This window comes from Penicilliopsis zonata (genome assembly GCF_001890105.1).
Source record: "Penicilliopsis zonata CBS 506.65 unplaced genomic scaffold ASPZOscaffold_1, whole genome shotgun sequence".
NCBI lineage: Eukaryota > Fungi > Ascomycota > Eurotiomycetes > Eurotiales > Aspergillaceae > Penicilliopsis > Penicilliopsis zonata.
Window position 1 is genome coordinate 1,417,698 of NW_019208911.1, and position 20,505 is coordinate 1,438,202.

Consider the following 20,505-nt stretch of genomic DNA (forward strand, 5'->3'; position numbering starts at 1 on the left):
AAAAAAAAAAGAAAAAAAAAAGAAAAGAACGTACCCCCTCACTTTGATGAGCTCTTTAGTACGCCCAATCACGTAGTACAGGCCGTGCTTGACGTAGACGACATCGCCGGTTCGAAACCAGCCGAACGGGTCGGTGGCCTGGTCAATGTCTGCCCCCCTATAACCCGAGAGGAGGCCCGGACCACGCACGTACAGTTCGCCAGGGACATTGTCGTCGAGGACCAGCCAGCCGTCGCTGTTGATCAGCTTGACCTCGTAGCCAGGCAGGAGGTATCCGATGCTTCCGGGATGACCCTGCTGGCCGTAGCGAGTTTGGAAGGCGATGCCGGCCTCGGTCATACCCCAGAGCTGGCCGACGCAAGCGTGCCGCTGCAGGTGCTGGGCGAACTGGTTAATGGCCTTGGCGTCGATGGGGGCTCCCGCGACGCCGACATAGCGTAGGGAGGCTAAAAGGGAAGAGACCGGCGGTGACAGGGAATTGGTGGTGACAACAGCAGCAGCAGCAGCAGCAGCAGTAGTGGTAGTAGTAGTAGTAGTAGTAGTGGCGTGACGGTTGATTGCGTGGACCATGGCGGGGACGAGATAGGTCTCTGTGATGTGGTAGTGGTGCAGGGCGGCGAGGAACTGCTTCAGATCGAAGCGGGGAAGCACGAACAGGGGCTCGCCGTACCGGACGGGAGCGATGTGAGCCCACAGGGCGGAATAGAGATGGAAGAAGGGCAGCGAGAGCAGGCGGGTGACGCGGTAGGGGGCCTCATAGCGGATGGAGAGATGTTGGGCGATAATCGCCGCATGGGAGAGCACGGCGGCCTTGGGCAACCCCCCCGTGCCGCTGGTGGCGAACAGGGCGGCCGGGGTGGCAGTGGCTCTCTCCTTGTCATGGAAGACGACCCAGTCAGCTTCGCCGTGCGAGAGCAGAGCAGAGCAATGCAGAGCGCCATGAGAAGCCGTGATCAGGGCGATCTGATCGTCGACTTGGTGTGATGGCTGGCCGCCGGCAAGGCGGCATCCATGTGACGGGGAACGACAACTCTGCCAAAGCAGATCGACGTCCAGCACGCAAACCTGCCCGGGAAGAAGGCCCTGGTCGGCGGCAACCTCTAGCACATCGGCTAGTGCCGTGCTGGTGGTGATGATCAGCCGCGGCTGAGCGAGGAAAAGCAGGTGTCTGAGTTCGTTGGGCGCGCTCGACGGGTTCACGCCCATGTACACGCCTCCAGCGCCGACAATGGCAAAGAACAGAGCGGGGTAGATGAACTAGAGAAAGTCGAACCATGTCAGCTTTGGAAAAGAGATTTCCCTAAAATCTTGCTCTCTTCTCACGCTATTTCCCAGATGAACCAATACGGTCTCCCCGGCCTGCACGCCATGAGCCCGTAAGCCAGCGATGAGCGAACGAACCAGGAGCCTGCACCGGGCAGCACTCAGGAAGCGGGAGGGGTTCTCGGCGTCGATGAAGATGGGAGTCTCGTCTGATGATGATGATGGGGGGTTGGTGGAAGAGAAGGTGAAGGTGAGCAGGTCTTGATGCCTTTGGAGAGCCATGCTGAATCCAGTATATAGTATAGTATAGTATAGTATATCTTGGTATTTAGTAGTAGTAGTTAACTATAGATATTTAGTAAAAGACTACTATTAGTGGATTTACTTTCTCTTTCTCCTCAGAGACCGTCTATTATATATATATAAATAAATGCAAGCCCATTTCAAATAAACAATAATAATCCTCCTTTAGAGGAGTTTATTGTCATCGACAAAAAATCCCTAATCTATTTGGAATGATGGCATATTTGGAATATTTGGAATACGGCGTAAGATCGGCCAAATCCCCCATTGGGTCCAACGAACCAGTGGGTCGTCAGCTGTGGCTTTGATCGCTATCAAGTCTATAGTAACTAGTTAAAGGTAACAGGCTGATAGGTTCGATGGCAGTATGGAGTATCGATTGATAGAGAATGCCATTCGGTCAATGGGGGGCCTTGATCGGTTCAATGATCTGGGGATAGTAGAAACTGGGTACACAGTAGTTACTCCGTAGTTAGTGGTTAGTATCAAGTAAACTACTAGGTACGGAGTAGTAGAGTATTGTCGTATGTCCATTCCTTACTCTTCTACCACATGGCACTGGTAGTAGGCGAGGGGCGTTCCAGCGAAGCAAGGGCAGTCAGCACATGATACGCAATCATGATGGAGAGCTTGTCGGCCAGTCATCTGTGTCGGTTCGGATCATTTTCCCTTGGCCATTCTGATCGTCAGGTTGTACCTGGCGGCCTGATTGAAGATGGATCTGGCGGGCAGACGGAGCCAGGCCGTGCTGATCAGACGGCTTTCAGCTGCATTCCAATGCCTCGGCGATTGGAATCTTGGACGCCTTATACGCCCGAGTCCGTAGTAACCAGCGAACCTAGTCAATGGTAGTAGCGTGGTGACGGTGGGTGGAATGTCGATGGCTCGTGTGTGTATTCCGGATAGGGCAATCCCGGAGGCCGCAGTGCATTATCTTTAAGTACTGCGTATAGATACTAAACTCAATTGTCCTCGATTAAGAGTCAATTACTTGTATCCATGTACATTGTGAAGAATCAAATACGTACCTCAGATATACCCAAGAATACCCCAAGAATACCCAGTTATGGCGCGACCACCCTCTCATCGTCCGCACCTCAGCGAGGCGACCACCATCGTCGAATCACCCGAAGAAGCCAAGATAGACGAGCTCTCGGAGGGATCCGATGTAGAGGCCCAGATATCCAGAAAACCATTTGCACACACCCGATACGCTCTCTTAACCGTGTACCGGCGGCTGTTCGGGCTCGTCTTCCTCTCGAACCTAGGCGTGTTCATCTACGTCCTGGCGACAAGACACCAGAACGAACTGATCGCCTGCGTCAACGCCGCGGCGGCCAACCTGCTGGTCTGCGGTCTGGCACGGCACCCGCACGTCGTCAACGCCGTGTACAGCGTTCTCTCCGCCGTGCCGCGGAGGGCACCGCTGCGGCTGCGCCATCTCGTCGCAAAGACATACCATTACGGCGGCGTGCATTCCGGGTGCGGCGTCGCCTCGTTTCTCTGGTACGTCGGCTTCACGGCCATCTTGACGACCCAGTACCTCCAGAACACCCTCGCCGTCTCCGTGGCCGTCGTGGTGGTCACATATCTCATCCTCGTCGCCCTGTTGGCAATCATCCTAGCGGCGTACCCCGGTCTGCGATCCAAGCGACACAACGTCTTCGAATTCACCCATCGGTTCTTGGGTTGGACGGTCGTTGCTCTCTTTGTCGTCCTGCTTCTTCTCTTCGCTCATGAATACACCGGTAGCAGTAGCAGCGATAGCGGTAAGAACGAGGGTGAGGGTAAGAATGAAGGTAAGAATCATATGGGCGACTTTCTCCTTCATCTCCCGGCATTTTGGTTCCTCATTCTCGCCGTGTTGGCCATCGTACACCCATGGCTGCTCCTGCGGAAGGTACAAGTCAGAGCAGAATACCTCTCGCAACACGCCGTCCGGCTGCACTTCAACCATACCTCGACCGGGTTTGCAAAGGGGATCTCGGTTTCCAACCACCCCCTACGAGACTGGCATGCGTTTGCGACGTTCCCGGACCTAGACGACCAGCCTGAAGGGGATGATGATGAAGAAGAAGAAGAAGACAAAAATAAGAAATTCTCCTGTCTGGTTTCTCGAGCGGGGGACTGGACCACCTCCACGATAGGAACCCCCCCACGCACCCTCTGGAAACGAGGCACGATGCTCTATGGGTTCGCCCATCTGATGAAAATGTACGAGCGGGTGCTTCTCATCACAACCGGGTCGGGGATAGGTCCCTGTCTGGCCTTCCTGGGGGCGTCGGAGAGGGAGAGGCCTCTTCTCCGAGTTGTCTGGCAAACGCGTGCCCCGCTGGTGACGTACGGTCCGAAAATCCTCGACCTGGTGCATCGCTTGGATTCCAATCCTGTGATTATCGATTCGGATCGCAAGGGGAAGAGAGTTGATGTGCTCCCTTTGGCGAGAAAACTCATCAGTCAGTTTGACGCCGATGCCGTCTGTGTGATTAGCAACCCACGCCTGACGAGGAAAATCGTCTTTGAGCTCGAGGCCACTGGCGTGGCTGCCTACGGGCCTATTTTTGATTCTTGATATATGCCATGATTATAGAATTTGTTATTAAACAGTATATGTTTTTTTTATTAAATAGTATGTGTATTATTACTAGCTATTTAGTAGCAGACATGGGTATCAGAACTTTTGCAAAGAAATTAGGTCATCGCTAGAATATCTGTAGTCGTATCTCGTAGTCGATGTCGACGTCGGTCGATTATAAGTCGTGAGAAATCTCAATCTGCGGTGTTTCAGGTTCAGGCTCCGCCTCGGGTTGGGTTGAAAGCCGCACAGGCTCCGCCGTGAGATCGTCTGTGGTGAAATACGAGTGGCTGTGGGCTCTCGACGAGGAAGAACACGAATCGTTGTCCAGACGCAGCGACTCCATGCGGTCCAACTCGTCGTACTCGGGCAGCGGCAGCGGCGAGCCATGGTAGTCCTCGATGGCGCTGCGGGAGGACAGGGCGGTATAGCCCGGGGGACTGGCGGGCACGTCTTCGTAGACCGGGGGCATCTCCTCATCCCAGCTGATGCCCAGCCCGCTGCGTTCGGTGAGGTGGAGGTTGAATTGCATGCGGAGGACGCGGGCGGCGCCCGTAGGGGTGATGAGGCGGACGTTGCGGTTGGGACAGAACTCCTCGGCGACGATCAGCTCGATGACGAGGTTATGCTTGACCTCGAGGCCGCCGGTGCCGGGCTGCTCGAGGTCACACACGGGCTGACTGGTGGGGTTGATGTTGGCCTCGAACTCCATGCTGATCTCGCCGCCGGCGGTGTCGAAGTCGGTCTTCCACCCGGTCTTCTCCTCGTTGTGGCCGATGATACGGGTCTCCTGGTGCAGCACGCCCTTGCCCTCGCCGCCGACCTTGTGGGTGTGCTTGGGGCATGCGGCGGAGACGATCTTCTGGTGCTCCTCGATGCGCCACATCATCTTGCGCAGCCGCCAGCGGGTCTGCGTCTCCTCGCCCTTGTCGACCACGCCGCTGAGGGTCATCTGCACGGGGAAGGTGCCGATGGGATACACGACGGAGGGCAGCACGATGCGGCCGGTCAGGTTGGTCGGGGGGAAGATGCGGATGGAGGAGCGATCCGGGCCGGGGAGGATGGCGCGGCGGATGTGCAGGGGCATCTGGAAGGTGAGCTCCTCGCCGGTGGTGGTCCGGGCGCGGGCGCACAGGCGGTACTCGATCTCGCCCAGCACGCCGTTGCAGGAGGCCGGGGTGTTGCCGGGGAAGAGGTAGCTGAAGGGGAAGTCGTGGTCGCCGCTGTTGAGCTTGAGCTGCAGGGACGATTCGCGGAGAAAGGACCAGCTGTTCAGCTCCTCGGTGTGGGTGGAGCAGCCGGCACACTCGCGCGAGACGGGCTTCTTGGTGGTGACGCGCGAGAGGAGACGCATGTCGAACTGGTCGAGCGAGATGGCGCCCGCGGCGTCTGTGACGGCCACACGCAGACGGCCGGAGAACAGGGTGCCCGTGGAGGTGGCGGGAGTGCCATAGCAGACCAGCGGCGGGCTCTCGACGATGACATCCAGTTTGGCCGAGGCCGGGGCGGCCTCGGCGACATGGAGGGGCCGCTCCTTGGAGCGAGCGGAGCGAGCCAAGCTGCGGCGCTTCTCCTTGCTGTGGTCGCGGTGCGGGTGAATGAGATGCTCCATGGCCAAGGACAGACGACGCTCAGGGGAATGGGGGCGTTCAGGCTTCTTGACGGGGATATTGTGAGGGATCTCGTTGACGGACGAGGTGGAGGAGGAGGTTGAGTGGGAGAGGGTTGAGGAAGCCGAAGAGTGCGTCGAGGGACGGACCAAGCTGGCAAGCAGACGGCCGGGCATGATTCTGATTGCCTTGTCGGGGACTGATGATTCAATAGGAAATATCAATAGGTGAAGTCAATAAGACGTTCAAGAAGCAGTACGGTGCTGATATAACTGAGTTCTCGAATCGGCAATCCAACACATACTATGAGGAGGAGGAAGAATGATGGAGGAGAAAAAGAAGAGGAGAAAAGAAGAGGAGAGGGGGGCTCTTTGAAGGGTTGACATGGCGAATCCATGGAAGTCTCTGTTTCTCGTCGCCTGCCCTGGAAGGCGGTTCAGGTCTGGAAGATGGAGTCGGGGTGGGGCGAAGAATCTTTGTCATGATGATTCAATACGCTACGGTTTACGGTATGATACGATACACGTAAGTACGGTGGGTACCAGCTATACCTTAGGAGTATACCTACCAGTATATAGTTACTAGGTACCTACAACCACAGTATACCTATGTACCTACAACTACCTACATTTATAACTGTAACTACTATATCTATATACTATGAAGTTCACTGCTCACTATTTATATATAGTAATCTTCTCTATATCAATATTATATCTACGGTAGCTTCATCTAATACTATTACTATACTCGCTGGATTGAAGCGGTGTAAAGGCACATGATGTGATGGCCGTGCGCATGACTCACAGGTCAGGCGGTTAGCGACGTGTAAGAATATACTCTATTCTAGACCAGACCTTTAGAATCCTTCAGTAATAGCTCAAGGTCTACCTATTTACTAAATAACTACCTAGTATATAGTACACCTGTATACTCTATAGTATTGATCATTATAATCAATGCGCAGGACATTGAATAGGACTATTACATATACTACATAGAAATCAAATACTAAATGACAGTCTAGATTTATGGTGACTAGTAGAACTCATAGTTAGTTATAACTTATTAACCAAATGTCCATCACGTGGCGCCATCGTGGCTCCAGGCTGTGGATCAGCTGGAGCGAAAATTTCGCCGTACAGGCTGTGACCGGCATTCAGGCATGGGTATACAATACATGACACGGCGCTAGAAGCCGATCGGCCAGAATTTTCATGGCATCATTGAGTTACAGGTACGGAGGACCTTGAGTATTTACTGTGTAGTATAGAGTATCTATCAGGTACCTAGTTTAGATTCTCCTTGGGGCTTCCTCATTGGGATCTGGATTCTGATGCAATATGCATACCCCGCATTGTGACTCATTGCTTTTTTCAAGTCTCTGAGTACAGAGTATATAAACTACACGAAATAAGATAGAATTAAATAAAATAAGATAGAATTAAATAAAATAAGATGGCATTAAATCAAATAATAAAGGATTAAAGAAAAGAAAAAAGGTATACAAATAAACTACTCGTGGGAGCTGCCAAGTGGATTCAATTACCTAACAATTTGCCGGAGTATCAGATCCAGACCAACCCTCAGGTACAAACCATGCCATGCCATGCCATCGCATGTGCTACGCTGCAGCTGACCTGTCCACGTTGGAGCTATAAACCTGTTATTGGATTATTAAACATAGTAAGGTAATACTAGGTATGGGGTACTAGCTACCAACTAAGCAGGTACATACCTAGGTACCTAACTATAAAGTACTAGTTAGTTCACTAAGAAATAACTCAGTTGTATGGAGTATGTACAGCAAGAGTTTACCGTCGGAAACCGTCTTTCCCGCCGGCACTCGATCCGACTCCTCACAACAATAGGTACTAACCTATAGACTAACCATCTAGGTGTAAGTATAAGGTACTATATTAAAAGTCTTGAATAACCACTCGGCGTTCACTTCTCGGCCCGTGGTCGCGCCAGAACAACCAGTGGGGCGGAATTGACTTTTTCTTCTTCTTTTTTTTTTCTTTCTCAAGGGGTCCTCGTGGGTTCGGAGGTCTTTCGGAGGTCTCCGTCAGGGGTACGGAGTACTGAGGGATATAGAGGGATTTCATTCTATGAATAGGAAATTGGTAGAGAAGTTGTAGTATGCAGAGTATTACATAGTAGTAGTATATTTTATATTTAACTAGTAAAGTCTCAGGTGTTGACAGTATGACTACATAGACACCTGATCTGTGCTCATGCAGATCCTGGCCGAAGCTCATACGACTCTGTAGTAGGGAGGGACATGTAGTAATAACAGTAGTAGTTATATGACGTTTATAGTAGTAGTACTGAGGGGAATAATCAATTCGTCTATTGACGGCCTATTGAAATATTATATAGTATAGAATACGAGTATGATGGGTGACTATCAGTAGATCGATGATCTCTGCTTTTATGCTTCTATGCTTATTCTTAGCCATGCTGTGTAGGGAAGCTATAGCCTATAGCCTATAGCCTATGTAGTATGGCTACGTCATATCACGTGACCTGATGCCAAGTTGCCAAGACCACATCAGATGAAGCCATACAACGGCAACTGGCAACTGGCAACTGGCAACTGGCAACACTGACTGACACTGATACTGATACTGATACTGTCTTCAAGTCCTGTAAGATGTATCTCGCCCTTGCCGCCCTCCTCCCCCTCGTCTTCCTCTTCTGGACGCTGTCTTCCACCACCACCTCGCCCTTCGCCCACTCCTTCCCGCGCGTGCGCAACAAACGCATCTGTCTGCTGATCGCCCACCCGGACGATGAGGCCATGTTCTTTGCCCCGACGGTTCTGGCCTTGACGAAACCGGATCTAGGGAACCACCTGAAGATCCTCTGTTTAAGCACGGGTAAGCATGATCCCTTAATCTGAAGTATTCATCTGATACGCTTAGGCAACGCGGACGGCCTAGGTCCCATCCGGAAGAAAGAATTGGTCCAGAGTGCCCTCCATCTAGGCGTCCGCAATGAATCCGACGTCTTTGTAGTCGACGACCCAAAGTTCCAAGATAGCATGCTCCGCATGTGGAAGGAATCCGATGTTTCTGCCTTGCTGGCCTCTGCCTTTGCGCCAGAGATGATCGGAGCTTCGGATCCGACTTTGAATCCTAATAGCACACCGACGATAGATGTGCTTCTCACCTTTGACCAACACGGCGTGAGCAACCATCCCAACCATCGCAGTCTGTACCACGGTGCAGTCCATTTCATCCGTTCCCTCGGCAAGGGCAAAGAAGGCCTCGCATGTCCCGTATCCTTGTATACGCTGACCACGACAAACATTCTACGCAAGTACGCTGGTGTCCTCGATGCGCCGGTGACCATGTTCATCGGGGCTGTCAAGGGGATTGCTTCCTCGGGTGTCAAGCAGAGAGGGAATGGGAACCCAGAGTTCCCCCCGCGGCTTCTTTTCGTCAGTTCCGTCGCCGAGTGGCTGCATGCTCAATCCGCCATGGTGAAAGCGCATCAGAGCCAGATGGTTTGGTTCCGCTGGGGGTGGATCACCATTGGGCGTTATATGACTGTCAACGATTTGAAGAGGGAGGGAATCTAGCTCTCAATGTAATGTATGTATATTGTATGTATGGCTAGTTTGTACAATAAATGTAAAAAAGTTGACAATATGCAAGCTTCATAATTCGTTATGCTAAAAGTGGTACCAGACCATCAGTACTCTCCGGCTCAAATCTCTCAGTAACCCCCTCAGTAACCCTCTCAGTAACTCTCTCAGTAACTCTCTCAGTAACCCCCTCAGGCTCGCAGGGCACCTCCCAGATCAACCGGTTAAAAGGTTCCCTATTGAACAGCGTTGGCATCCTTTCGCGATACCTCGCCCAGACATACGCATCATCAAGATACCGCTCCTCCTGGGGCCCCGCATCCTCGACAACCCTCTTGATAGGAACCATGCGATGTGCTCTAATATTCGCGTCCCCCCAGAACGTCCTTCCTCGGAACTTGACCACCCCGCCGCGCGTGGCGTACGTGACGCTCTCTGGGAGGAAATCCCGCCATGTCTCCAGCAGGCGCGGCAGTAACTGGTGCTCCCACGCGACGTTGTCGCGCCCCATCCATCGATCGTGGATCAGCAGCAGGCGAGCCAGCCGCTCGATCGTCAGCTCGTGTTGCACTGTCCGCAGTCGAAGCAGGTGATACGTGTTGACTGCGTCGGCGAACTCGCGCAACCCGCCCAGCGCTTCGCTGCTGCTCTCTGCTAGCGTATTCAGGTACCGCTCTAGAATCGTCCGGGCGGTCTTGCGCTGTTGCCGTGTCTCCCGGAAGGCCTCGTACGCGAGATCCATGTACCCCTGAAACTCTGCCAGGCGGGACTGGTCCCATGCGGTTTTGGCTAGGGCGTGGTACACCTCGATGGTCGGGCGGACGTTGTAGGGGTCCGCGGTCATGGTCTGGTAGACGGCCGTCAGGAACTCGCTCGAGACCTGGCCCTTGGCGTTGCGGGCGGCGTCGGGCCCAAACCGCGGGCGCGAGAGCACCCACGCCCGCTCGAACAGCTCCAGCCACACGGCGTCGGGGACGGTGATGTTGTACGCCCGCGAGATAAACCCGATGGTCTGCAGCGCGGCGGAGATGTCGTTGTTCGTCCCGAACGCGTGCGCCACTGCAAACAGGAGCCGGCCGGTCGGATGCAGCGGCGAGGTGCGGTCGTAGGGCGTCACGGGGGGCTGGCTGGTGGTTCCCTTATCCTCCGCCAGCGTGTCCATGTCGATGTTCCACACGTGTCGCAGCACGCTCTTGACGCCCGCGACGTGGCCAACCCGCCCCGAGGCCAGTATCACGGTCGCAAACGTGGTCTCGTCCGGCTCGTTGCCAGACATGGTCATCTGGTTGAACAGGCCCATCACGTCACGCCGCACGCTCCGCGTCGCGGTGCCGTAGCCCTGCCAGCCGTTCGCCTCTTCAAAGACCACCCGCCGCTTGCGAAACGCATACGGCGTCATCCGCAGCCGGTACTTTTCCCGCCCCGTGTACGACGTATCCCACACCTTGGCCTCCATGTGTAGATTGTAGCAGCGGATGTCCGGCAAGACCCCGTCCTCCTGCATGTCCTGCCACACCACCTCGGCCATGTCGGCGTCGCCCATCGACCGCGCACAGTCCAGCAGATGCGTGTACTCGGCCAGCCCGAGCACATGGCCCGCCCGGCGTCTCGCCAAGACAATGTTCGCGAGCTTCGTGGCAAACTCATCGAAGATCGACTCGAGCGACCGGCAATTCTTGACCTGCACCGCCGTCGGGTGCAGCGGCCGATGGATCTCCCGGTACGGATCGATAAAGTATGTCGGCGAGAGCAAGTGCAGCACCTCTACAAACGCGACCTGCGACAGCGACCCGACCAGCTCTGCATACCGCGGATCCGCCAGCGTGTGGATGATCTGGTCCGGCTGGCCCCCACGGATGATCTTGTAGAAAAATCGTGCTTTCAACCCTGCATCATTCTCCTTCTCCTTCTCCGTCTCCTGTTGTTCCTCCTTGCCGCCACCGCCTTCCAGAACGCTCGGCGAGCTCAACTGTGGTGAGCCCGTGGGAACAGAGGGAGCATATCTCCGTGGCTTCTGAACCGCCCATGCCCGCCCGTCACCGGGGGAACCACCAATTGTATTGTATGAGTGCTGCGACTTCAAAAACGCCCCCAGAGGCCGTGTCGCCGGCCACCCTCGGGCGCTGCAGCCAGAATCACTGCTGCCTCGACGACGGACGCAGGCGAGGGGCGAGCGACGACCCTCGCCTGCCAGCAGGAATCCCCGCATTCTTTAAACAGAATGAATCGTATGAGCTGCAAGCTCACTGCGGGTCGCCAGATAAGAAAGGGGGCGGATAAGACGCGTCGGTGGCCTGTGGTGGAGCTCGATGGGGACACCGTGGATGAGGCAACGAGGTGAAGTCGGGCTGCTGGGCTTGGCGGGCCCAAAGGCTTCCGACCGACAAAAGCTCGGGCCGACTTTTCTTTGCAAGAGGGAAAAAGTACAGAAAGAACGCAGTCTGGTTTTCCTGTGAGCAGAACAGACAGACTAGAATGGCTGATGCAGAGGAAACGGGCTCGGCGTCTGTGTCGGAGCCCTTGGATCTGGTCCGTCTGTCGCTCGACGAGATTGTCTTTGTCAAGCTGCGTGGCGACCGTGAGCTGAAGGGCCGGTTACATGTGAGGGGTTGAGCACGACCGTGTTGTGAGGGTGTTGATGCTGATATTGCCTCCTAGGCCTATGATAGTCACTGCAATCTCGTGCTAGGAGATGTCGAAGAGACCGTTTACGTGGTAGAGGAGGACGAGAACGAGGAGGAGACTATCCGGGTATGCAACCCTCAATCACCAACTACAATATATATATATATGTACGTTATATTGAGCACTCTCTCATTGACTGATTACAGACAATCAAAAAACAGGAGGAAATGCTCTTTGTTCGAGGTACGTGGTGATGCTGCCCCTCGGTTCCGTGGACAACCACGTCTGACTCGTTGCTACAGGTGACTCAGTCGTTCTTATCTCGCCACAAGCATGATTCCATGAATACCATGACCTTTCTACGATGTTCCCCGGGCTCTACAGATGGATTGCCAGATAACCACCCTTTGACTCGATCGATGGAAATGGGCGGAGGGAACGATGGATACCCGTGCAGGAGCTGAGGTGCCATACACATACACGCCCGAGAAGAGGGACAAGAAGTCTGTGGCCATGATGGGATCAGCCGAGCTGAAACTACGATCCAGGAAATGTGTCTGAAACTATTGTTTTTTTGAGGTGCAAAGTGGGGAGAGCATTGTCGGTGCAGAGGATTCCTCCTGCCAATGTCTTCCTGTCTGCAGCCCCGGGTCCTCCATGAGGTACCTCTGACTGTCGTTCTAGGCAGCCAAATGACTAGCCCAAATTTCTCCAAATAATAAGAGTAAATCTGCCTTGTGTCCGTTTTACGAGCTGTGACTCAACGGCGTCACCCGTGGGTCTGCGGCTCAGCAGTCCGTCGCTATCGATAAAGCTCCTTAACAAGACCGATTCACCCCCTTCATCTTCCAACCACCAGCAAGAATCTCTTCATCAAATCTCCCACCAGGAGCGGAATATGATTATACGAATATAGAATCAATCGCGCTAGCGGCGATTCACCACCACATTTTACGACCGTATTTGAGTAACTCCCCCTCCCCAAACAATCTCGTCATTCGCCTCTGAACCGAACTCGAACTATGCCACCTAGCGGAGGAGTCAAACAAACGCACGAGGAACGACGGCGAGGAGAGACGGTGAGATGATCGTCTATGAGTTGTCTTTTGAAAGTGTTGGTAGAGAGTTTGGAATTACTCACACACCGTCGTTTGGTCTAGGCGCTGAGCGACTTTGCCGACTACGTCGAGAAGCAGCAGGCACGCCGCGTAGCCCAATGGGCGCCCAGCGACAGCGGATATGAGACCGCGAGCGTTTCTCGATACACCGAAGATCATGCCGAGCTCGATATTATTGACGAGCTAGGTCTGTCCGATGCGCCGCCCAAGCATGTCCGGTTGAAAGACCTACTGCTAGGCACGGGTGGCAAGGAGGAGACCGAGGCGGAGGATGAGGAAGAGGATGACAGCCTGCAGGTGCTGGCGGGTGTTTTGCAGGCCCGTGTCGACGAGGGCCACGGCGAGACTATCTTTGATATCGGCCTGGAGGATGGCGGGGACTCGATGGGCTTTGATCTCCAGCAATGGAACACCGCCCTGCGCCGGGTGCGAGGGGCGGCGGAGACCCTCCCGGCCCACTGCCGGATACTGGTGACTTATAATGTTGGCGGGCCGGAAGAGTCCAAGGTCAAGCACGAGCGGTTCAAAGATGTGTGCGGTAAGGTCCTCATCCGACAGCCGGCGGGCTCGGTGGAGGAGATGGCGGAGATCCGTATCGCAGTCGTGGGTAATGTCGATGCGGGCAAAAGCACCATGCTGGGCGTTCTGGTAAAAGGAAACCTTGACGATGGTCGCGGCAAGGCTCGAGTCAATCTGTTCCGTCACAAGCACGAGATTGAAAGCGGTCGCACCAGCTCGGTCGGCCTGGAGATCATGGGCTTCGACAGCCGGGGCGACATCGTCGCCACCCAGCAAGGCCGCAAGCTGTCCTGGGGGGAGATCGGCAGGCGCTCTGCCAAGGTGATTGCCTTCTCCGACTTGGCCGGACACGAGCGCTATCTGCGCACAACCGTCTTTGGCATGCTGAGCAGCGCCCCCAACTACTGCCTTTTAATGGTTGCCGCCAATAACGGCTTGGTCGGGATGAGCAAGGAGCATCTCGGCATCGCTCTCGCTCTCAACGTGCCCGTCATGGTTATCATCACCAAGATCGACATCTGCCCGCCCCAGATCCTTCAGGAAACCATCTCGCAGTTGGCCAAGATCCTCAAGTCGCCCGGCGCGCGCAAGATCCCCATCTTCATCAAGGACATGGAAGAGACCATCAACACTGCCACACAGTTTGTCAGCCAGCGCATTTGTCCCATCTTCCAGGTCTCCAATGTCACCGGGGAGAACCTGGAGCTCGTCCGCACGTTTCTCAACATCCTGCCATACCGGGGTCAGTACAACCCTGATGCTCCATTCGAGTGCCTCATCAATGATACCTTTTCGGTGCCCTTCGTGGGTACCGTCGTCTCCGGGGTGGTCAAATCGGGCGTGGTCCACGTCGGAGACACCGTGGTGGTTGGCCCGGACTCGCTGGGCCAGTTCACAACCACCACCATCAAGACCATCGAGCGTAAGCGAATCCAGGTGAACGCCTGCTTTGCAGGGCAGTCGGGCTCCTTTGCGCTCAAGCGGGTGCGCAAGAAAGAGGTGCGCAAGGGGATGGTCGTCCTCTCGAAGACGGATCAGCCGCCAAAGGTCTTCCGAGAGTTCGTTGCAGAGGGTAAGATTACTGTCCAATCTTTTTTTTTTATCTTTTCTATCACTTATAGTAACGTATTCCAGTTCTCATTCTCTCCCACGCAACTACCATCAAGCCCCGTTACCAAGCCATGCTCCACGTCGGTGCCGTCAGCCAGACCTGCTCTGTGATCGATATCGACCGGCCGTTCATCCGAACAGGCGACCGGGCGCTGGTCGCCTTCCGGTTCCTGCAACGTCCGGAGTTCCTCTCGCCTGGCGACCGTGTGCTCTTTCGCGAGGGCAAGACCAAGGGGCTGGGCATCGTCAAGAGCGTGGGATATGACCCGGCCAAGCCCCTCAACCCGGAGGCTAAACAAGCAGAGGCTGAGAAGAAGTAGCAAGCACATGTTCAGTTTCTTTCAGGCGGCTTCTTTCTCTCTCATCTCTTGATGGAGTGCTAATCACATTGCTAGTGTCAGTAGGCTTACTCACACTCATATTCTTATTCTTTACTGGACAGTATACTACAATCTGTTTATCTTTACCTACTCTAACTAACTATTAAGAAATAGTACAAATATCTGTAAATAAATAGTATAAATAATCCAACTACATAGTAGTGCCCAAATAGGCCCAAGTAGGAGGCATCATGACGTCAGTTCCAGACTCATGATGAAATTCGCCCATCCCCAGCTTCTCTAATTGCTCAATGGCAAATCACACACATACTGCCGATCTCCGAGGAAACAGTGCCATCGATCACCTCTGACGTATTGGACGCCCCCGCGAAATGAGATTTGGGTTCTTAAAAAGACCTCAGTGCCTGCCCACAAACTCAAATCCCATACTCCTACGAACACTTCGACCAGAGTTTAAACACTCCAGGACACCGATAAGGACGGACATCCCTATTAAAAAGAGAGCAAGTATATCCCACCATGGAATACGTCGATAAGGTTGTCCACGCCGCGTCCGCAATCTTCGCAGGTGACACTGGTAATGACACGACGACTCAGCAGCAAGAACAGCGACAGCAATCGCCGGTGAACACGCGCGAAGAGCCTCTGGCCGGGGTCCAGGGCAAGGGGACAGCTACTGACCCCTACGATGCGGGGAACCGAGAAGGTAAGTCTTGAAAATCTACCTCAAGTCTATTTTCCGGCCTGACCACAACTACAATTTACTTCAGAACAACCGGGTGCCCCATTTACCCAGGAAAACACCGCAGCCATGAGCTCGATGAAGGACACTTCTTCTCCATCTACAGCTACAGCTACAGCTACAGCTTCCTCTTCCGGCCCGGAGTCTCGTTCCGGTCCCACTGCAGACCCAGGGCCAGGTCAACCGGCCGTCGACGAACCCTTGGAATCACAGCAGAGAACCGCTCCAATCGTCGACGATACCATGGCAACCAGCCAGCAGGAAGACCATCCAGCCGAGCAACAGACCGCCCCAGTCGGCACGGCGACTAGCCAGCAGGAAGACTCTCCAGCCGAGCAGCGGACCCAGGATCCGTCTCGTGGCGAGAGCAGCCAGACGACCAAGCCTGCTTCCTCGAGCGAGACTACCACCACGGATACTAGCGATGCCAGTGCCGGCAGCGCAGGAAGCAACAACAGCACCAATGGGAACCCCGAGGAAGAAGATTCCAATGCCAAAGTGAGCGAGGAGGCTCTCAAGGGTCCTAAGACAGGGGCGCCGAGGGAGGAATTCGAGTTCGAGAAGAAGATGGAGGGGAAGCCGAACGCATACCAGAATAGTATTCCATCCTTTCTTTTTGTTACGATTCATTTTTTCCTTGCTGACGATTGTATAGATGGCACCAATGGAAATGGAGGGAACGGAGGGAATAATATCAAACCCAAAGAAAAAGTCAAAGAGAGTCCGCATGAAAACCATCATGGCAATAGGGCTAGCAAGACCATCTCCAAGGTCAAGGAGAAGTTGCACCTCGGCCACAGCGCGTGAGGGGTCGTCTACAAATTGATTCGACATTTTCGGTACGGCAGCGTGATGGTTGTAATTTGAACTTGTATTAGTATATTAGCATGTTGGTTTTGTATTATGTAGTACAATGCAATTATCTTATTCCTGATGGCTAGGAACATCATTCATTACCCGAACTTAAGAACATCTATCACATAAGATATATACAAATACTATCACTCAAAGAGCAGCTTTAACTCTTCAATTCTTTCCTTCTTTCGTTCATCTTCGCTCCCGTCGCCGCCAACCCGTAGCCCCAACGACCCTGCAATATTCATCTTTCGCTCCTGCACGCGCAACATCCGGCCTTCGATTGAGTTCTTGACCACAAAGCGCGTGACGTTCACGTCTCGCAGCTGGCCCATCCGATGGACACGGTCGATCGCTTGCGCTTCGATGGCGAAGCTCCACCACGGATCCATCATGTACACGTGGTTCGCGGCGGTGAGGTTGAGACCGACACCACCCGCGCGAAGACTGATAAGAAGGACAGAAGGAGAAGAAGAAGAAGCGTGAGCCTTTTTGCTAGCTGCCGGTTTGGCATTGACCAGTTTTCCCTGAGTCAATTGGGGTTCCCCTTCATCGTCGATATCTTCCTCCTCGACGTATGTCTCCGTCTTGGTAAACTGCGCAAGGACTTCAGCCCTGGCTTTCTGCGGCATGGTTCCGTCCAGACGGAGGTGACTGATGCCTGCCTTGGCCAGCTGCGGTGAGATCACATCGAGAAACGTGGTAAACTGCGAGAATACTACTGATTTGACCCCCGGAGGATGACACGTGAGATGATTTAGCAGCGCATGGATCTTGGCCGACGTATGGGCCGATGGCGAGAGAGGGTGAACACGTCTAAGGGAGATGCGCGGTGTTGGATGCGAGGACGCTGGAGGCGTGCTGGAGTACAGATCTTCCTCCGCCGGTGTGGAATTTGGAGACTTGTGTCGTATCACTTCAAACATGTCGCGCGAGTTGATCGGCCCTCGGCAGGAGAAACAGCGAGGAGCCACCCCTTTGTCTGTTTGGTGTCGTATAAAGTCTTCTAGACATTTTTTGCATGCACTATGCCAGCATGCAGTAACAGCCGGGTCGATCATAGGCTCTTCGGAGCATATAGGGCATTCGCCGCTGGATTCGTTTTGAATCTGCCTCAAAGCATGCGCGCTGAATTTCATCATAGACCCCGATTGTTGGTCCGAATCGGCTGATTCAGTGGCTGTGGTGAACTGATCAATAAGTTCCTGGAGGTCCATATCGTCTTTTAGCCCATTCGCCTCATTGGCAGCCGCTGCGGCATCTTCCTCATCCGCCACGATGGCCTTGTTACGTGTGAGGATTGGATGACAGCATGTTTGGCGCAGACGAAGAATCTGAGCAAAGATCGTGGAGAACGACTTCAACAAAGTGCCGGCTTCGACGTTCTCATTGAATGTACGCTTTGCTCGCGTGAAGATGAGGTCGTAAATTTCCCGCTCCTGATCCGAGAGCTCCACTTCTTGGATAGTGATCGTCCGACGAGGCAAAGGGACTAGAGGCTCTCCTTCTGGTGTCTTCATGGTTTTTGTGCGGCGCAGGACGAGGGGTTCTAGAACTGTCTGCACAACATTGAGCGCACGGATATAGTCTTTGGATTCGAATGGCACAGTAATAAAGGTCTTCCAGAAAGAAAAGTTACTCCAGGGCTCAACCTTCAGAAAGCGGACAAGACTGAAGAGGTCTTCCAGGCGGTTCACAATCGGGGTTCCCGTGAGGACCCAGCGATGAGTAGCCTTGAGATCATAACAAGCCCTTGCAGTCTTGGATCGGCGATTTTTGATGATGTGTGCCTCGTCAAGAATGATGCGGAAGAAATCGACAGAGAACAGGCCGTTAAGCAGCATATCTTGACGAAATTCGGAAAGAACCACGCCGTAGCTGGTGATGATGACGGTTGGGGCCGACGAGGGGTTAGAGCACAGCTCCTTCATATTGATAGAACGATCGGCCCCGTAATACATGAGCACCTTCATGCTTCCATCCTGAGAAGCTTTATATGCCTCGCTTTCCCATTGCGATAACAGTGACGTCGGAGCCACAACAAGAGTGGTATACGGTGCAGGTGTAGCACCTTGCCGATACTGAGAATGAAGCTCACGCTTCGGTTGCTGTTCAACAAGAGAGGTTTTATGGGTGTGAATAAGGCTCATCATCTCAATAGTCTTGCCTAAACCCATCTCATCTGCAAGGATGCCTCCCAGGCAATGTTGTTCTTGCACTGGGAAATTGAGACTGAGCTCTCCAGAGTATGGGTTCACATAGAAGTGATCCACCCCCTCAACAGGCGGAAGATCCTTGTCATCAACATCTTTGAGAGGCCAGGTATATTCTTCCCACAGCGGATGCATCGACCTTCCCTTATCCATCTTTCGGTCCTTCTCTTTGCTAACCATCCAGTGCAGAGCTTGTTTTTGATACTTCCGTAATTGGAGTTTGAAAGTCGGTGCTGGCTCGGTTTCAGGCATGTTGAAGTCGAAGGACTGTGCTTTTTGGTAAAGGGTGTCCAGTTGATCGTCTTCTAATTCAGGAGACTCATCTTCCTCAGACTCCTCATTATTGCCTCTCTGTTTCTTGGTCTTTTCATGCTGCTCTGCAATCTCGGCGCTGCGAAGAATTCCTTCTTTTTTGTGTTTCTCAGTCATGGCGTTGCTTGAAGTTGGTCGAAGCGCAATCTCATCAAAAAGCTTTACTAGAGCAACCTGGCGAAGGCGAAGCACCTTTTCTTCCGTAGTTTCTTGCTCTTCAAAGACTCCAGCAGATCGGTTGTCGTCAAGTTCAATCAGCAAGCCATGACGGAAAGCCTCCTGCCGCAGATAACATCGCAATTGTAGGTATATCGTATCGTTGACCCGGAGCCTGTCCGGTACAAACACACAGACACCTTTGAAAAAACAGACTTTCTGATCGACCAGAGTGGAAACCCACTCTGCAGTCTCTTGGGATAGTCTTCCAATCTCTTCACCCCTCTTGTTTGTGAACCTCGTTAACACGTCCGCTTTTTGGTTTGTAATGAGTTTGCCTCCACGACCACGCTTTTTCGTCGGCTGGGACCTTGCACGCTCAATATTGACAACTTCTCCATGATCGAGTAGCCCTGATCCACTTCTAGTAGCCCATCCCTCAACCCCAAATGCACCGACATATCTCAAAGCAGGCTGAGCTATGAGAGGCGGCGCATCTCTAGGGGTGTCATCCTTTTGCTGCTCTAGTGCGGGAGTTTGATATATTTCTTTCTTAGAATGCACTGTCTGTACAGGTAGAGTCTGCTGGCGATGAGTTTGTGCAGTCGAACTGGAACCGGGGGTCTTTAACGTTTTCCACGAGCCATCGTAGTAGATGTTGACTGCTCGTTCCAGGTCATTCTGGGCGGCAAACTGAATCCGGTTGATGAGATTAGGGGGAAGCCGCTCTCCAATAATGCTGATGAAAAGATCTGTATCGAAGCCATCGCTCGCCGTCGTCTGTTGGGGTGGCAGTGTGTCCTCGGCGGAAGGTGTTCGATGGGCTTGCGTGTTCCCTTGCTCAACTCCGCAGTCGCGCAGCGACGCAGTATCTAAATCAACTTTCTGTTCCAGTGATGACTGACCACCCCATTGTTCTTGTCCAGTGACTAGATCTCCGTTCGTATCGGCGTCTTTGACGATGTCTGTGGTTGTTGGGAGGCCGAGCTCCTCCTCAACGAAAAAGCGTCTTTTTTTCGCGGGACGCTGGTTCAAATCCTCCAAGCTCATATTCATTCCAGACCGTCCTATTCTCTCCGCTTAAATCTCTGGTCTGGACTGCGAATTTAAGTCACTGCAATGCAAAAAGATAGTAATTAGCAGTTCAAATGAGAGACGGACGCGCCGACGC

The 20,505-nt window shown here is 53.4% G+C and overlaps 8 protein-coding genes across 8 annotated transcripts in view; 4 read left to right on the top strand and 4 right to left on the bottom strand.

Annotated features, from left to right (window-relative positions):
* Positions 1-1,545, bottom strand: part of ASPZODRAFT_21502 (hypothetical protein) — a gene marked incomplete at its 5' end in the record, with an annotated part of 2,399 nt that extends 854 nt beyond the window's left edge. Inside the window, 2 exons of the mRNA XM_022727856.1 lie at positions 35-1,257; positions 1,324-1,545. Coding sequence (XP_022585507.1) covers positions 35-1,257; positions 1,324-1,545 — 1,445 coding nt within the window. The remainder of the gene's footprint in view (positions 1-34; positions 1,258-1,323) is intronic.
* Positions 1,546-2,431: 886 nt separating this feature from the next.
* Positions 2,432-4,149, top strand: ASPZODRAFT_126985 (hypothetical protein). Its single transcript, XM_022721622.1, has 2 exons — positions 2,432-2,537; positions 2,595-4,149. Exon 2 carries the CDS (start codon positions 2,633-2,635, stop codon positions 4,136-4,138), a length of 1,506 nt encoding a protein of 501 aa, XP_022585508.1. The 5' UTR covers positions 2,432-2,537; positions 2,595-2,632; the 3' UTR covers positions 4,139-4,149.
* A 167-nt stretch (positions 4,150-4,316) lies between these two features.
* ASPZODRAFT_86865 (hypothetical protein) lies at positions 4,317-5,927 on the bottom strand (the record flags this gene model as incomplete). The annotated part of the gene is made up of 1 exon (XM_022730292.1): positions 4,317-5,927. One exon carries the CDS (start codon positions 5,925-5,927, stop codon positions 4,317-4,319), a length of 1,611 nt encoding a protein of 536 aa, XP_022585509.1.
* Positions 5,928-8,407: 2,480 nt separating this feature from the next.
* Positions 8,408-9,337, top strand: ASPZODRAFT_55518 (hypothetical protein; the record flags this gene model as incomplete). The annotated part of the gene is made up of 2 exons (XM_022728547.1): positions 8,408-8,633; positions 8,679-9,337. 2 exons carry the CDS (start codon positions 8,408-8,410, stop codon positions 9,335-9,337), a joined length of 885 nt encoding a protein of 294 aa, XP_022585510.1.
* A 44-nt stretch (positions 9,338-9,381) lies between these two features.
* On the bottom strand, positions 9,382-11,913 carry ASPZODRAFT_306030 (hypothetical protein). Its single transcript, XM_022728204.1, has 3 exons — positions 11,416-11,913; positions 9,565-11,346; positions 9,382-9,507 (listed from the first exon to the last, which is right to left on the bottom strand). Exons 1-3 carry the CDS (start codon positions 11,550-11,552, stop codon positions 9,426-9,428), a joined length of 2,001 nt encoding a protein of 666 aa, XP_022585511.1. The 5' UTR covers positions 11,553-11,913; the 3' UTR covers positions 9,382-9,425.
* Positions 11,819-15,035, top strand: ASPZODRAFT_55091 (hypothetical protein; the record flags this gene model as incomplete). Its single annotated transcript, XM_022728516.1, has 7 exons — positions 11,819-11,944; positions 12,002-12,094; positions 12,175-12,211; positions 12,461-12,521; positions 13,002-13,047; positions 13,129-14,677; positions 14,740-15,035. 7 exons carry the CDS (start codon positions 11,819-11,821, stop codon positions 15,033-15,035), a joined length of 2,208 nt encoding a protein of 735 aa, XP_022585512.1.
* Positions 15,036-15,575: 540 nt separating this feature from the next.
* Positions 15,576-16,605, top strand: ASPZODRAFT_11850 (hypothetical protein; the record flags this gene model as incomplete). The annotated part of the gene is made up of 3 exons (XM_022721197.1): positions 15,576-15,762; positions 15,827-16,396; positions 16,454-16,605. 3 exons carry the CDS (start codon positions 15,576-15,578, stop codon positions 16,603-16,605), a joined length of 909 nt encoding a protein of 302 aa, XP_022585513.1.
* Positions 16,606-16,730: 125 nt separating this feature from the next.
* Positions 16,731-20,390, bottom strand: ASPZODRAFT_155995 (hypothetical protein; the record flags this gene model as incomplete). Its single annotated transcript, XM_022726245.1, has 2 exons — positions 16,731-20,114; positions 20,181-20,390. 2 exons carry the CDS (start codon positions 20,388-20,390, stop codon positions 16,800-16,802), a joined length of 3,525 nt encoding a protein of 1,174 aa, XP_022585514.1. The 3' UTR covers positions 16,731-16,799.
* Positions 20,391-20,505: the final 115 nt, after the last annotated feature.